The following is a 16,122-nucleotide window of genomic DNA, read 5'->3' on the forward strand; positions in this document are numbered from 1 at the left end:
GCTGGGAATTAAAAGGTACTTAACAGTATGACAAAGTAATTAACCGTAAAGAAACTTTAATCAGATAACGTACTGCCGCGCATAGAGTTGACTGCACTTCGCCACGAAGCCACGATAAGTGCAATAATATAAATCCCGCGTGAGCTTTTTTAAGAGCTCGCAGAACGCTCGGTGTATTTTATTGCGGCGATTGTAGCGCACCTGTCAGAAATATTATTAACATTTCAATTTATGAAAGCGGATACACGTCAACGTTGTATGTATACGGTATCATCTGTCTATTATTCCTCATTCATAAATAAAAAAAAAATTTCCTATTGCAAACATATGTACGTACATTATTCAAGACAATTTTATTTTATTATATTATTCAATTAATTTTCTGAAAACAATCAATTTACATTTAGAGATTAATAATTAATCTATAAAGTCATATATAAATGCGCGCAATATTTATGTCAAAATACTTATTTCTTGAGATATAAATATCTAACGGAGTTAGCAAAGTTTTAAAACGCATTTCTTTCAACTCGCTGTAAAATGTACCAAAGGAAGATCCATTCTATCGCCATACGTGCAAAACATGTCGATGCTGGTGGAGCAAAATGACGCAATGGTGCCTCGCTAACAACGTAAGCAAGATCCTCGAGATCTACGTCGATCCACAAAGAAACGCAAGAGAATGCCATTCTAATCGCTCAGGCGACGGAAGGGTCGATCACATATATATGCAAGAGTATACATTCACGATTTCTTCTCTCTCTTCTCTCTCCTCTCTTCCCTCTCTCTCTCTCTCTCTCTCTCTCTCTCTCCCATGTTATCTCTCCCTCACTCTAACGACCAGTCAGTCACTCCGGGATAAATTATAGCCGTACGGAAGGAACAGCGGCCGGTTTTTCGGGCCCGATAGTGTGGGTGGGCCCGTCGTGTCTTCTCGAACACACGTACATCGCACACGTATGAAGGAACGCGTGCGCGCGCGCGCGCGGATAAGTATGCGTACAGTACACTTATGTATCGTTGCGTGATACTCGAGCAACAAATTTCCACCTGACTACCGGCTTAACGATCGCGCGTGATCACCCCGATCGGATATTTTTGATCTTACCAGCGGCTTTTTGTTTCGCCTTCCGCGAAACTCGCCCGACCGGTTACGACTTTCCTCTCGATTAAGGTTTCCATCCTTTTCGTTTCGCAGTAGTACGTCATCCGTCATTGTGCGCGCCGATCTTGTCGCCGCTGTCAGCGACACGTGAAATACGCATAGCTTCGGTGTCGATGACGCAAGCGACGCTTCTTGCACCGCCGAGTTTTTCGCAGTCCGGCTGCAATTTCGCGCGATGGTATGCCTTTGATAATTGACGAAAGGAAGTGTTCCTGCGCGCCGCGCGGGACGTTGCTCAAATTCCAGCTACTCGAACTAACTATTCCTTCCTGTACGGTCGAGCATCTGTTCGCAGAAACGCAAAGCTGAAAAAATTTCATCGCCACAGGCACGAGTTGTCTATCGCTGTTAGTGTAATCCATCTTGAAGTTACAAAATTAAGTTTGTTAAAACTTTCCTCAGAAATGAAAGACAAAAACCGTAACTTGTCGGATTAATATGAATTTTCAGCTTTGTAATTTAATACTTTCTAGGAATCGAAAATGCGGCTCTTGCAAACTGCACCTGCCTGTCGGTTAACCACATGTGTAGTGTGCGAAATGTCATGTGTGTCATACGTCGTAGTTTAGGTTGCACACCGAGGACTTGTAATCCTTAGCATATTATCTACAAAGTACGTACACGTACCATGTGATATGACTGGAACAAGAGCTGAAAGGCAATTGGTCACGCTACGAGTAAATATCACTCATGTAAACAGTACGAATGGGAGACATTAAGAAGCAAGAGAATTTTTATTGCACGTCGCGATAATTGAAGAGTTTGACCTTTAATTTTCACGGTACGATTGTATCCGCGCTTATTCATTAATGAGAAAACCGTTGTTGCGCGAAATACCTATTTTTCTAGATCGTCGTCGTTGTTTCGCTCGCGTGCGAAAGTAAAGTCAAAAAGCATGAGTTTTATCTGCTTTTACTAATAATAATTTCCTCAATCTCGTTAACAATGAAACATGCAACACTTCGTAGCACACGCAAATGAAACGACCGATCGTACGACGATTGCGACGCAATCCGGCATTTTTTGACTTCGCTCGTCTTCCACGAAGTCGCCCGACCGGTTGCCCCTCTGCCTTCCATAAATATTCTACCTTTCGTCGTAATGATGTCATCCATTACCACTACCGCGGTCTTTTTTATCGCATTATCGATGGACGAAATATAGATATCCCCGGAGCGAATGGCAGTTCGTATGATAAGTTTAATTAAGAACAGTGTGTTCCCGAATACCCGGCCGCTCTTTCCGCTATCTTATAATCCTTAAAGTCATCATTTTAAGAATTTATGTATTACATGCCGGGTTTTTTATACTGAAATACATTAACTTTGCATATATTACACAATTTTTCGGGAGGCTGTTTCATGGAAAATTAAAACTGTTTGTTTCGATGTTATCGATGATAAAATCGAGACCGTCTTGTACTTACTATTGTACGCTTAACATTTTACTTTGGCATATAATTAGCCTAACATAAACGTCGACGTGTTACACCGGTTTCGTGTAGCTATCTATTTTAGGTGGGCGTAAACAAATCCGATTATCTTGCCAGAGACAACGGGTGTCACGAGCATGTTGTCGAGTGATCCACTTATCCGGTCATTTATAAATACACAGCAATCGTCAGTCTCTGTCGAAGCGTGTCAAACGAGAGAAACGTGTAGTTCCTTGATATAGTTGTCACGTGCGAAAAGAAAGAGGCGACAAGGCGAAAGACGGGCGCCAAGAGAGAAAGCCGCGGCTTTTCTGCTCGCTAATAATTTACCGAATCTCTCAACGGTGCCACGTGTCGCGACGGCGCCCCACGGGAATACCGCGTGCTCAAAGAATCCGTGATGCGAGAACGGCGGCGGCCCACCCACGTACGCGTGTAAGTCCCCTCTTCCCGACACAACGGGACTGCACAATACACCCACAGCCTCCCCCGAACCCCGCGAGCGAGAGTACGCGTACGTTCCGCGGCGGAGGCGAAGACGCGTTCATCATGTCGTTGTTGTCGACGACAGGACCCACTTCCGGCCCGCATTTGTGCGCCCGAGCGCTTCCTCGTGTCGTGGGTCGTTTCTGCAAGGGGGGCCGCGACGTGATTGACGCGCTCTAAATGGTCAACCCTTTCCGTGCTCGACTGCGTAAGACGATCAACATTAGCTTCAAGAGCGCTAGAAACGTTGCTTTGTATCGTCATTATTTCTGTATATATTTTACGCGAGTGTGCGGTAAAGCAGAATTATAGTTAATAATTGGATTAAATTAAAATAAGTTAAAAGAAACTTTAAAAAAATAATATTTATTTAATTCATGAAAGTTTGAAAAAAATTGGAAAAAATAAGAAAATTTATATATACAATTTATAGAATATATGTATCAATGTATCGCTCTTATTCGGCGACTAGCTGTGCCCGACCAAGTTTCTCGCGGCTCATAATAAACGATTTAACGTACAGCTGCTAAAATTGATTTACACGCCGCTAAATGGACAATTTTGTACAATGTGCGCAAATGAGCGAACGTGTAAATCCATTACTGCCCGGTGTAAGCGTATTATAATATAAGTCGTTGTGACATATTCGGGACTTACGTGACTGTATGAATTAGCTGCGCCCAGGTACAAGGTAAGCAGGTAAAGACGCGATCATTATGTCGTAGTCTCGGAGCGACGACAGGTCCACTTTCGTGTTCTAAGCACTTTCTCTTCTCGTGAATTATTTGCCGAGAAAAGATTGACGTGTTCGAACGGCTACGAAAACCGCCAATGCCGTTTCTGTAAAGGTTACCTGAGTATTAGGCGAGGATCGTGCATAGGACTGATCGGGCTCTTTTGAAGACGGTTTTAGAAAGCGAACTTTTCGAATTAATAACTTTTCTACGGGCCAATCGACACCATCACACTATTGTTGAGTATCAAGCGTGAATTTGTGCTGTCGTTGTTGACGACAACGGCCATTTAAAGCGCGTCCGTTATTTCAGTGTGCATTCACGGCCGTTTCGATGTGTTCGAGAGACCGGAGAGAAATGATTGATGTCCTCCAGAAGGCACAATCTACCAAGTGTGTTCACGAAAGAAAGGAAACACTACTGTCTTCAAGACTCTAGGTATATTTTGAAAAATCAAATAACAAGCGGAGATTTATTTTATCATTTGAAGTTCCAATTGAAGGGTTTTGTACGTGGTTAGTACAATAAGTTCCCTTACGATGGAGAAAGTATGAAAATAATTTTGCACAATCTCTGTTCCGTGTAGGTTGTCGAGATTAACAAATACAAAATCCGATAGTAATCATTAACGGTGTACGAAAGCGATATGTGGATTAAATTTGTTCCGCGAGTAAGCCGCGCGGCGTAATGTCCCGGTTGTAAGTAACGGCAATCATTGAGCACGATTCTCTGAACGAACCATTCTCAAATAGAGCTTCCACGAATTTACTGCATGTGTCACGCACGGGGGTCCTACGAGTATAAAACGGTTATAAGAATTCGTGATTGGTGTCATGAGGCGCGGGTAATTTCCGTTTATAAAGGCGTACAACAAACAGCTTCCTCCTGCGAGACACCTACGCTCGCGTAGTGTTATTGCTACGCGTGTAAATCTTGTCGACGATGAGCGACACGACGTGACCGATAAGACAAGAAAGTCGACCGAAAAGAATTGCTCGTACATTTTTCGATAACGGAGCAACGAATGTACAGACTGAACGACTCGCGTTCTAATAAAAATTTTTGTATCTCAATGCACTACGCATGCAAAAAATTTCTATAAATTCAAAACAATTAATCCTTGTGGATAAAATTAATTGATTTTTCACTGTAAAAATTAAAGTATATAAAATGGATTAAAAATATAGTGTTTTAAAATTAAAAAATACAAGTCGGAACAGCTATAAATGTTTTAATATTAGAATTAAACATTTCATTTTTAATGAGAATATTTAAAAAATGTAATTTCGATAACAATTTATTTTATTGCGACCAACACAGATTCAGCGATGATATTTGAGTATATGTTTCGCCGATCCGAGCTGCAATTTCCTTTCACTGATAGATTCTTTATATCTCCCTAGATAGCGATTAACGGCGAACTCAATTTCTAAACGCGTAATCGACCGCGTGTGCCTCGCATTACACCTACGGACCGCCTGTCCGTCAATCCAGAGGCTCATTAGCGAACTCGATGTACGTTCTTTCCTTCGCTTATTAACCGCCAGAGATTATCCCGGTATAGCGCGGCTACACACTATCCACCTGACGTAAACAATTTCTAATTGAAGACACGCTCGCAACGTTTCCTTGCGACCTTTCCATTGAAACAGCATTCTCGATAATGCATTAGCTGGCATCGTTATCGCGTCGCGCAGTATCGCACGCTCATCATCCTCCTATCGATATCTTTTAATTACTTATTAACCGCTAATATATTACCGAGACCATCGACGTGATTACGGTAATCAAATGCTTCGAAATTCATGAAAGGTTGTTTATAACAAATATTATTACTGTCGCGAGTTATTTTGAACTGCGGTAAATATTAGCGATGCATTAAAAATATTCACTCTTTTTACTAAACTATACAAGTAGTCACATTAATACAAACAAATGTGTCAGCTTACGAGAGGTTAAGTAAACATATTACAATTGTTTTTCATTGACTCCCTTACATTTAAAACTAATATTTTTATCGTTTTTGGCAAATCGGCTCACTAAATTCGCATGTATTTTATACGAAAGGAAAATCATATTTGATCTCTGATCAGCGAACGGGAATGGTAGGATGCGGACGAGCGAGGAAGGCGCTTATCTCCGCGCCGACCGTGTAAAAGCCCGCTTCGTGCCAAGTTACGCCCATAAGTCAGTGGATATTTGAATGGCAAGGGGAGGCATTCCCGCGGCCAGCAAATGGATCCCCCGCGGTGCCATCCACCGTCTGCACGGCCTGTGCTAATCGCGCGGTATACATATACTAACTGGCGCATTGGGAAGATTCCCTGCCACAACGATATCGCGAGATAACTGATTGATATTGACTCAGCTATTAATTAATACCATAGTGACAACGCGTAACACGAGACTACGATACGTGAACACGACAAAACGAGACAGCGACACGCGATAGAATGTCGAGTAAACTAAAAAGAGAAATTGTCAAAAGAGCTGTAAGTTTTGAACAACGCAAATCAACATTTTACGTCAATAATTCTTTTGCATTAAAATGATTATATAAAACTATTTCAACTCTTCAACGTGCGCGTTTCTGAAAAAGGAAAATTTGAAATTTATTTTGGAGGATTAGCGGATTTTTATATTTTTTAATTAGGTGTGAAAATCATGTACATTTTGTATGACGATAATTATGAATAATTTGTGAACGCATCTTCCGTTCATTGGATGTCTAATTATAATATCCTTCTCAAGATTGATCAATGCACAAAGTTTCCAAAGCTGTCATTAATTATACGCAACATTACATGCTCATCACTTCATTACGAGCGACTTTGTACTAGTCGACAGAATTTCGAACAAGAAACCTCCCGTAAGTCGCGTGTTAAACGACGGTTTTAAATACGCTGAGGAACGACGACATGCATTTCCTATCATCTGCTTCTTCCAGCCAGGATCTAATTTTCTATGCTCGTGTGCGCGATGGACCGCAAATGATAATGTCGCGAACAAGAATGATAATTACTGGCGTCATTAATAGGTCGTTAGACGGGATTTCATTCGGTGATGATGAAACGTCCTGAAACGCACGTGAGTCTCGTCTCTGATACCTTCGCTTTTTCGCTGCTGAAACGGAAGCTGCCCCGCGGTTGTTACGTAATTAGCAGACGCGAAATTGACAGACGATTATCTCGATGTAGATATAATGATAGTGTCGGCACAGCCATAACTCTCTTCGTTTTGCAGTGATAAAGATACATTTCTTCCGCTTTATGATCATTTTTAAACGGGAAATTACGAACGTATAAACTGCTTATCAACTTTGATTAAATGTAAAACATTGATGAGCATAGTCGAACCTTGCGAAAGAAACGATGAATGTATCGATCCATATTTCTCGAAATAAGCTATCCTCTCGTATAATATGCGGATTTTCGACCCGTTTGCACATCGAGCGTTGATTGGATACAATGCGCGATGCGAGACGTGCAAGTAGGTAACAATGCTTAACAGTGCCGTGTGTTACACGCGATGAGCAGGTACGAAACAACGCTGTCCAATCTGAAAATACACTTTGCGATATCTGGAACGACGGAAGCCATTCATAGGTTTTGCAACCGCTTCCAGGGCCACTGCACGCGGCCGGTGTGTGGTTTTAGTCTGGGTTTGTTATCGTGCTCAGCCGCGGAGAACGAGAGGCACCTTCGATTTAACCCTAATAAGATCGATGGATCCCGCGAGACCGCCCGATACGGAACAAGCGCGCGCTCGGCGCTATACGTATGCCAATTGTACATACGTATATCGGTCCTCTCGTTCGATCGATCGGCCATGAGGAAAAAGAAAGAGACAGAGAGAGAGAGAGAGAGAGAGAGAGAGAGAGAGAGAGAGAGAGAGAGAGAGAGATAGACGAAGCCACGATAATCAGGTCCGCGAATTAATGCCTCTTTATTTCGCCGCAAACATTTCGTTAAGGCTTGATACATCACCGTGTAATGCGCGCCGCTTTTTATCCAGCCCAATCGCTCCTTTAATTATGCAATACCGTACCGATCCTATCCGATTAATAATGGCGGACAATACTGAATCGCTCTCGTTCTTTTTCGAGGCAGAATTATTTCTCAAACGCGACCACGCGATCTCCTTTTGAACGGAATAATCGATTTGATTCGCCGTTTCAAGTTTCGAATACAGTCAAATACATCGCTAAATTGGCGCGTTTGTCCGATTAATTGCGCGGAAATACTTTGATCGCCATTGCTGTTCACAGCACACGTTCAACACAATGAGTTTAACACGTCTGATAGTAAAATACCAGTGTAGATTTTCTTGTCGATTTTTTTTTCAATTTTATTCCATTGTGATACGCGCGCTGGTGAAGTACACGGACTCGCCACTGTCCTTTCTTGACGGTGTCCTGTGGCACCAATTCGAACCTCGTTAACGGGAAATCGCCCGTACATACCCCGGCCGAGGAAACTAATTAGCCATAACTTTCCGTAAATGGATTTTAGCGCGCGATACCGGCGGTTTTATTGCACCTCGCGCTCACGCTGCGGCTCGAAAGCGCCGATGTAAATGTATCAGTCGGCATCCGGTCGAGATCGCAATGGCCGTTCGCCGTACTATGGATTTAATTATGCAATATTCCGAAGCGCGATTTTATTGTCACGGGCCGCGTTCCCTTTCCGTATTGATGAAGCAAACGATAAGCATAAACGCGGCGTTTGATCGATCGCCGTCGCACACTTTCCCACGTTACGATTACGCGATACGATTCGCTCTAGAATTGTAACGCGCACTTGCAACACGGTTGTCTCTGCTTTTATCTGGGTTGCAGCTACTAATAATATTCGACTGAACAATGTAATCAATTAATTTGCAATCATTTTCTGTTATTTTTTTTATATAAAAAGCTGATTGAATAGCGAAAATTTTGCGACTCGCGTCACAATTTCGAATTTGTCATGAAAAAATATGTTCAATATTTATCCGGCATATTAGTACACTCTACGTGAAACCGCAATGAAGTGTTTACGATTCGTAATAAGAAAATACTGTGCACTGTACTCACAGTCGTCGATAAGTAGCCAATAATGGGAGAGGAACTTCGCTTCAACCGTGTCCAATTACTGCGAGTGTGAAAGTCTCGTAAAGTGCGTGCGACGTAGTTGTACGTCACCGATTAGATTCGTTTACCCCTATTTTTCCCGACGTCCGTCAATACGGATATACAGTCAGAGACCGCTGGCGACTTGTCGCGACTGCATCGCGTCCGTTCGCCGGATATTAACGCACGCGACGCGCGAAAAGAATACGCGCGTGAATACATTGACCGTGGCATCGATGAACTCGCCACGCGAGAGCAGCGCAATTACGGTAATTAGATTTTATAGTCGTCGTTTTAACTGTTCGCTTCTTATCTATCCAGTCGCGGAATTACGCGTTGTAAAGACATAATAGGGGATAGGTGATCCAGTAATATCTCTTCTGGCAAGTATTTATCTATTCGTCACGCTGTTTGGTGTAATGAACGGTCCTGACATAACGGCGATACATTACAATTATGAGGTTTGCGCGGTTTGAAGAGAGATGCCATAATAAAGCGAGTAGTTTACAGCACTTAAAAAGATGTTATCATATCGAGCGTATCAATGACGGAATATGAAAACGTACGTTATCGTAAAATTTTAATATTTTAATAACATGTAAATGTATAAATACAAATTAATTTATAATTTAAAATGAGATGTAAATTGTTACGCTCTTTGGAATATAAAACAAAATTTATAGAAGCGCGTTGCGCGCGATAATAAATGCATTTCAATTATATAAATTTATCGATCGAATTTTTGCACAATAACACGCGTCTTGGATCCGCCTAGAAAATTGTTACTCGGTGTACCAAGTGAGAAATGGCTGTACTTGATTTATGAGGCAGAGAGCGGCTATTTCTCCGACTGCTTAACTATTGTTTCCTGACAATAAGCGTATATCAGATATGAATGACACGAAGAAACGTTTTCTATCATTCATCAAGCTGGCACTCGGCCGGGAAGTAAAGTAATTACACGTTTTCCTGTGTCACTTGAAAGGACCATCTATCTGCGCGAAGCTACAAAAACGCGGCAATAATACCGGCATACTTCTTTCGCGGAGCAGATGATAATTAACCGTCCAGTCAATAGCGTAAGGAGTGCTGTAATACATTGCGATTCGTTAAAAATAAGCTTGGCGCACACGAGCGATCGAATTATTTGTTCCCGTCTTCCATGATTGTGTGCTCTTAAATCGTCTGGTGATAAATTATATTTTGCTGATAAGTGCGCGTTATATATTGCTTAAATTATGAAACCCGATAAGATCTTAAATCATTTGTTACATTTTCGCAAGGATAAGCTACAGTGTGTACAACGCCGAGAAACCGTTTCGCTATGAATTACGAGATTAACCTCTCGCGCTTCCAAACACATTTATATATTTATACAGTTGCACTGCGTTTTGCCTACCAAAGCACACAAGTGTTGCAACGTGTGTCTCCGTTACACGGTTCACTAATTAATTATTATTTAAAAAAACATGGCAATCGATTTGCGTGTGTATTACACTCCAATCGTGACAGTAGTAAATTGCAAGTCGTTTAACAAACATTCTCTCGCACAATGGCGAGAAACATTTTCTCGCGCTGCTAAATATTTCCTCTGTGACTAAGAAATTTATACATTCGGCATTTAAAGGCATTATACGCTCCTAATGAGAGGTTCTATCCGCGAGTGTATTGAGCAATCCCGCTCCAACAATGAATGCGTAGAACTTGTTTTGTAATTTAAAAACATTCCGTAATCATTCTTCGGATATCAAACTACATTTCATGAAAGCGCGTTTATAAAACGTAGATAAACAATCATTCGATATAGCATTTAAATATTTGCATTTTGGAAATAAATTTTGATTAATCACGCTATTATGCGTCTTGCCGGTTTTTACATTCGCGTTACATTCTCAGAATATCTATAGAAAATGTACGGAATTTTTACGAGCCGATAATGCGCCTCTGTTGTATTTCAGCAATGAATTAATCATCGTTTCTGCCGTGATAAATCCATGTTTCATCGTCGCGATGTCTTACGTGGGCGATTATTAAAGATTCCATCGATTACAGAACATCTTGTGATAAATAACTTGTTTAAATAACTCTCGCTCAAATATTACGCGATGAATTATTGCTACGTTAAGTAATAAACTTGATAACTTACCCGAAGAAGGCCTGTCCGAGTATCTGGTGCAGTAGACCCACGCTGGCCATAACATCTTTCCAGGATCGGTCCCGGTCGTTCCAGTCGAGTTCGACGCTGAGTTTCCGGTGGAAACGCTGGTGGGGGAGGCGTTCGTCGTCGTCGTTGTTTCCGAGCTGCTCCTCTCGGACGTGTCGGAGGACGACTCGAGAAAGTCCTTCGTCAGATCGATCGGTCTCGAGGCCGCCTTTTTCGGCCGCGATTTCTTCAGGGAGATAGGATCCGTGATTCGTCGGCCGAAATCCGCCTTCAGAATATTGTCTATACTGAACTTTAGACCCGCCTGATGCTGAAGATTGTTATTGTTGTTGTGATTGTTGTGGTGATTGCCATTGTTGCTGGTGCTAATGCTGTTCTGCACGCCGTTCGCGGTGGTCGGCAGGGTACGTCCGTTTTCTTCTCTGGCGCCGGGCGACGCCGGACTTGCTGGATCGCGTTGCAGCAGCTTGTTGACCGAGAGCCGATGCTGGTGCACCGAATTCGCCGGCACGTGCTGCACCTGCGAGGCCTGGTGAAGATGCGTGTGAGCGTTCGCGTGATGCAGATGCTGGCTGTGATGCGGCATCAACGAGGTAGCCTCGCGTGGGTCTCTACAGGCAGCGGGGTGGAGAACGGGCGTCGTCGCCTGGAGCCCGGTGACCGTCATAGCCGACGGCGGGGACAACGAGAGTCTCGTTACCAGAGGGACGCTTATAGGCGTGCGGTGTAGCCTCTCTACAGTGGGATAGACGATTTCGTGGCCCAAGCCGTGCTGAACTCGCGCCGGATAGTCAGGAATCTCCGGCTCTCTCGAGGAATATCGAGGTATGAGATGTTGCTGGTGACCAGACTGATACCTGGGTATGATAGCCTCTTGGACGGCATCCGGCCGACCCGGGGACGAAGCGGTGGCCGAAGAGGAAGCCGGAGACCTGACGGAAGACGCCGTGGGCGACGATGGTGGTTGGCTGTAGCCCGGCGGACTCGGCGCCGGAATGTGATTACCGGACGTACGTTGATAATACAGCTCGTTGCAGCTGGCGGAACTGGACGGCGACGGTGTTGCCGACGTCCTTGTGTTCTCCTCGTCGCGGAATTCGCCTCGACTGCTCGCGGACTCCTGGTCGTATCTTACTGAGCCGCATACGCGCACCCCGACCATGCTCGTCGGCGTAGGCTCACTACCCACGCTCAACACCTCGCTCGTGTCGCTCTCGCAGTCGCTGTCCGCGTTGCCGCATTCCGTCCCTCGCGCCTGATCTCGTTTCTCCGCGTCTTCCGCATCCTGATCCAGCCGCGGGATCAGGTGGTTCGATCTGGTCTCCGGTTCCGACGAGTCCAGACCCATTGTTGCTTCCGGAGATGTACTCGACATCTTCTTCTGGGAAAACACCCACCTCTCACAGTGTCAAAGTCAGTTTTCTTCAACCGATCACAATGGAACTTTTGTAGACCGCGTTTTCATGATGCTTCTTCTCCCCCAGTGCACTTCTTCAAATCAACAATAATCTTTCTTCGGCATTTAATGTCATTTTAAATTGTTTATTTTACAGAAATGCTCCGTGCAACACTGACGAACGACGTCATTTTTAATTCGTGTCTCAGTCACTGTTTATTCGAGTTTCACGATTTTTTTTAACATACATAATTAATCAATTAAGATCATAATGCGACGATCAAGATGTCCCTTTTGCCCTATGAATTTTCTTTGCCGTTTCACACTTCCGACGGTAACTCGACTTCTCGCGAGTTTTGCCACCCGGTTAAATCGAATTTCACTTTGCTTCTTTCCGACGGACAGGTGATGCAGGCTGTTTGCGAGCAATATTTATACTCCGTTCCATGTTTATCCTTAGTTTGTTTCTCCTTCGTTCAGTTCATCTTTAGTGTGCTTGTGCGAGGTTTCCGATGATGTTGCAGCACAAACTATCTCAGAACAGATTTGATACTCATCTGTGGAATGAATAATCTTCAATTGAAACTCCTGGATTTCAATCAAGCGTGTGGTCGTTCTTGAAGCATATCCTTTCGTTGTCTTCGTTATGCTATCATAACACAACGCACTCTCACATATTTCTGGATCCTCGACCGATTGGATGTATCTTGAAAGCCAAGCAAGGATCACTGACGTCCCCCACGCGACAGCGGTACACCCGGACGCGTCTCCAATACCGTGTCAAGCTGGTCCACGAGGCAGAACAGAAATAACGACTGCGACGAAGAAGATAAGAACGTGAAGAGTGGATGTCGCGCCGACGAAAACGTGGAGGTCCTCCGCGGCGCTGGTAGACGCGGGTTTTGACGGAGCCGTAGTGCGACGCCGTGGAACCGGACCGGGCCTGGTTGTCCAGTTGGTTGCCGCGGAACGTCTGCGGCGAGGAAGCGGCGGGAGGGCCAGCCGATGGGCGTTTCGGGGCGTAGATCTACGCGCGTGCACGCCTCTGAGGTGACCCCGATGGGGTGAGGATGCAGGTGAGGGACGTAGCCGCTCGACATCTTGCAAACTCGCCGCGTCGAGACGCCCCTGCCGAGCCCCACTCCGCCGAGGCGGCCTCTCATAGGCGATCGCCACGTCCCACTTCGAGCCGTACTCGACGCATCACCCTTCCTCGCGCATTATCCGAAGACTATCCTTATTCATCGTTCTCGTCTCGCTCTCACCGATCGTTTCCCCACCGGTGTCGGCTGGGTGTAGGGCCTTGTCGGGGCGGCCTGCAGCCGTCTCCCTCTCTTTCGCGCGGACTTTATTCCGTCTCGGCGCGCACTCCGTGCTTCTTCCGAGTGCCGTGTATCTGCCCATAGGTGATCCAGCTCGCAGCCTATGCCACTCCGTCCTTCTCGTCGGCTTATTTCGTTTCGCCGGTGTCTGTTCCTGTCGCTTTCACCCCCACCGTCCCGTGTTCAGGTCGTTTCTCTCTCGTTATTTTCTTCGTTCCGTCTGTTTCGCCGTCTATGCCTCGCGTGCTCTTTCTCTGATTCCTCTATCTGTTCATGTGCGATTCAACGCTTAGCCTCTAATAATTCAGATGATCTCGTTGCATTCATCTTGTTTAGTTACGTGAGCATTCACATTTTCAGCTCTGCTGGATTTGCTCCGGCTTTATTAGCTCCCTTTCTCTACATTTATACTTTTGCGCTCCCGCGCGCGCTATCTTTTGCTTCTTAATTTTTCGCGTATTTATCAATGTGAGATGAAAGATACGCTTGTTAGAAATTGAGTTTTACGCGGGACGATACCGAAGCAATAAATCATGCAAAATCACAGGCTTGGATTTGAACGTGTCTATAATGAAACTGTCTTGCTCTCGTAATTATGGAGAGGGAGAAGTTAAGAGAGCAACTCGCGTGACATGGAAGGCAAAGCAGATAAAGACCGCGAATCATCAGCGACGATGGAATTACTCGACTATCGATTCTCCGCGATGCTTTTTCTCTCCTTCGAAGGGATAGCGTGCACGCGGCTCGTGAATCATGTATTCATTTTTCGCTCGGCCAGCAAGGAGCTCGGGCGCGCGTCAACATGATCCCGAGGCGATCGTTAAAGCTCATTATAGATCGATCTGCGTGCGGATAAGGATGTACCGAGAGTAAAAAGCCATCAGCTTGTAAACTCCAATTTGATGCAGAGTTCGTGTACGTCAGAAGAATAGTCCTGTCATCCTGTAATCAGGACATTTTTGTCGAGTATTCGTATGTGCGGTGAAGTATCAGCGGTTAAAGCCAGTTTGAATGAGAATCCTATTGAAATCGATGGCAATGAAATGCAGTTGCTACCCGCAGACGCGTTTCCAGGAATTCATCTTTTTTTCGAATTTTGCTAGATTTTTTATCTTTCAGGAAGTTTACAATTACTCTAACCCAGGAGCCTCGTTGTTTGCGGCTTTACAATTCAGTGTGTGCGTGCACTTTTCGAATAACGCTCAAATAGAAATTTACCGCGAAATCTGACGTACACTCGATCGTCAAAGAGACCACACCATAATGACATATTGTTAGTAGTGCGTCAACACCTCGTAAACCTGAACGCGAATCCGACATTTACCGAGAAGCGAACGAGAAGCGAGGCCTGAGCGAAGTTTATAAATTCTGCCCGACCAATTATTTATTCCCGGTATATTACGCCGTTCGCGTTAGTTGCCAGAATGAAATTGCAATTATCCTCGTCACGAAATGAGGGGTGTTTGCTTTGCTTTGCTTTTCTCACTTAATGTTCCAAATAAATCTTTCCTCGCGATGCAATATTTTACACAAATGATCGTGAAACGTAACTCGCGTGTACGATACGCAAGTTTGCACATATTTTCCACACTACATCTTTAGCGGTAATATTTCATTTTTTCCGTTGTAGTGCTTGAAATACACACGTAGCGTTGAGCGAAGGCCAAGAGCACGCAGATAAAATTGACGAAAAAGGATATTAAAACGCGGTAGAAAAAAATAATGCGTACGTGGTAGTTTCATCGGGGGGCGTACAGTGCATGTAATAGCGAGAAAAAAGACGCCGGTTAGCAGCCACGATCGGATTAAGGAGTCTCGACGTTATCCCCGCTTGCAACATGTACTGCAGCCTCGTACTCGTTACTGGCGGCCGGCTTCGTAAATTTCGTTAACGCGAGCTACCCTGCATTCCCGCCTTAACGAGCGTCCACGCGCTCGTTAGTATCCCTAAGGCCTTCGCTTAGGTACACCCTGTAAGTTAGCGGACTTGCTGCGCTTGCTAATTCGTAAGCGGCTACTCTTATTCGAGCGGATGCAGCTTGCTCTCATGGAACGAGGCATCCTTTTCAGAGGCGAATGCACCGTGTACGAATTCATACTGGGATCTTCACAAGTTTTTGTTTTTTGCTCCGATTACTATTATTATCTTATTAAATTAAGTACTATTAATTTTTATTTCAAATTTTTCAAAATAATGGTCTTACAATATGAACTTGTTATATGTTGTTTTTAATTTTCTATACATGTGCTCAATCAATTTGTGTTAAAAGAACGAAAATAAATCCATAATGCAGTGATAAAAAATTAATAGTCGCG

At 44.2% G+C, this 16,122-nt stretch overlaps 1 protein-coding gene and 1 long non-coding RNA gene across 3 annotated transcripts in view; one reads left to right on the top strand and one right to left on the bottom strand.

Annotated features, from left to right (window-relative positions):
- Window positions 1–13,455, bottom strand: part of LOC105675098 (uncharacterized) — a 60,672-nt gene extending 47,217 nt beyond the window's left edge. For both annotated transcript variants that reach the window (XM_067355167.1, XM_067355168.1), the window contains exon 1: window positions 11,071–13,455. In XM_067355167.1, the coding sequence (XP_067211268.1) occupies window positions 11,071–12,463 (1,393 nt within the window). In that variant the 5' untranslated portion in view covers window positions 12,464–13,455. The remainder of the gene's footprint in view (window positions 1–11,070) is intronic.
- Window positions 1–16,122, top strand: part of LOC105675102 (uncharacterized) — a 123,977-nt gene that overhangs the window by 55,287 nt on the left and 52,568 nt on the right. The gene's annotated exons all lie outside the window — the stretch shown is intronic.

This window comes from Linepithema humile, chromosome 5, assembly GCF_040581485.1.
Source record: "Linepithema humile isolate Giens D197 chromosome 5, Lhum_UNIL_v1.0, whole genome shotgun sequence".
NCBI classification, from domain to species: domain Eukaryota; kingdom Metazoa; phylum Arthropoda; class Insecta; order Hymenoptera; family Formicidae; genus Linepithema; species Linepithema humile.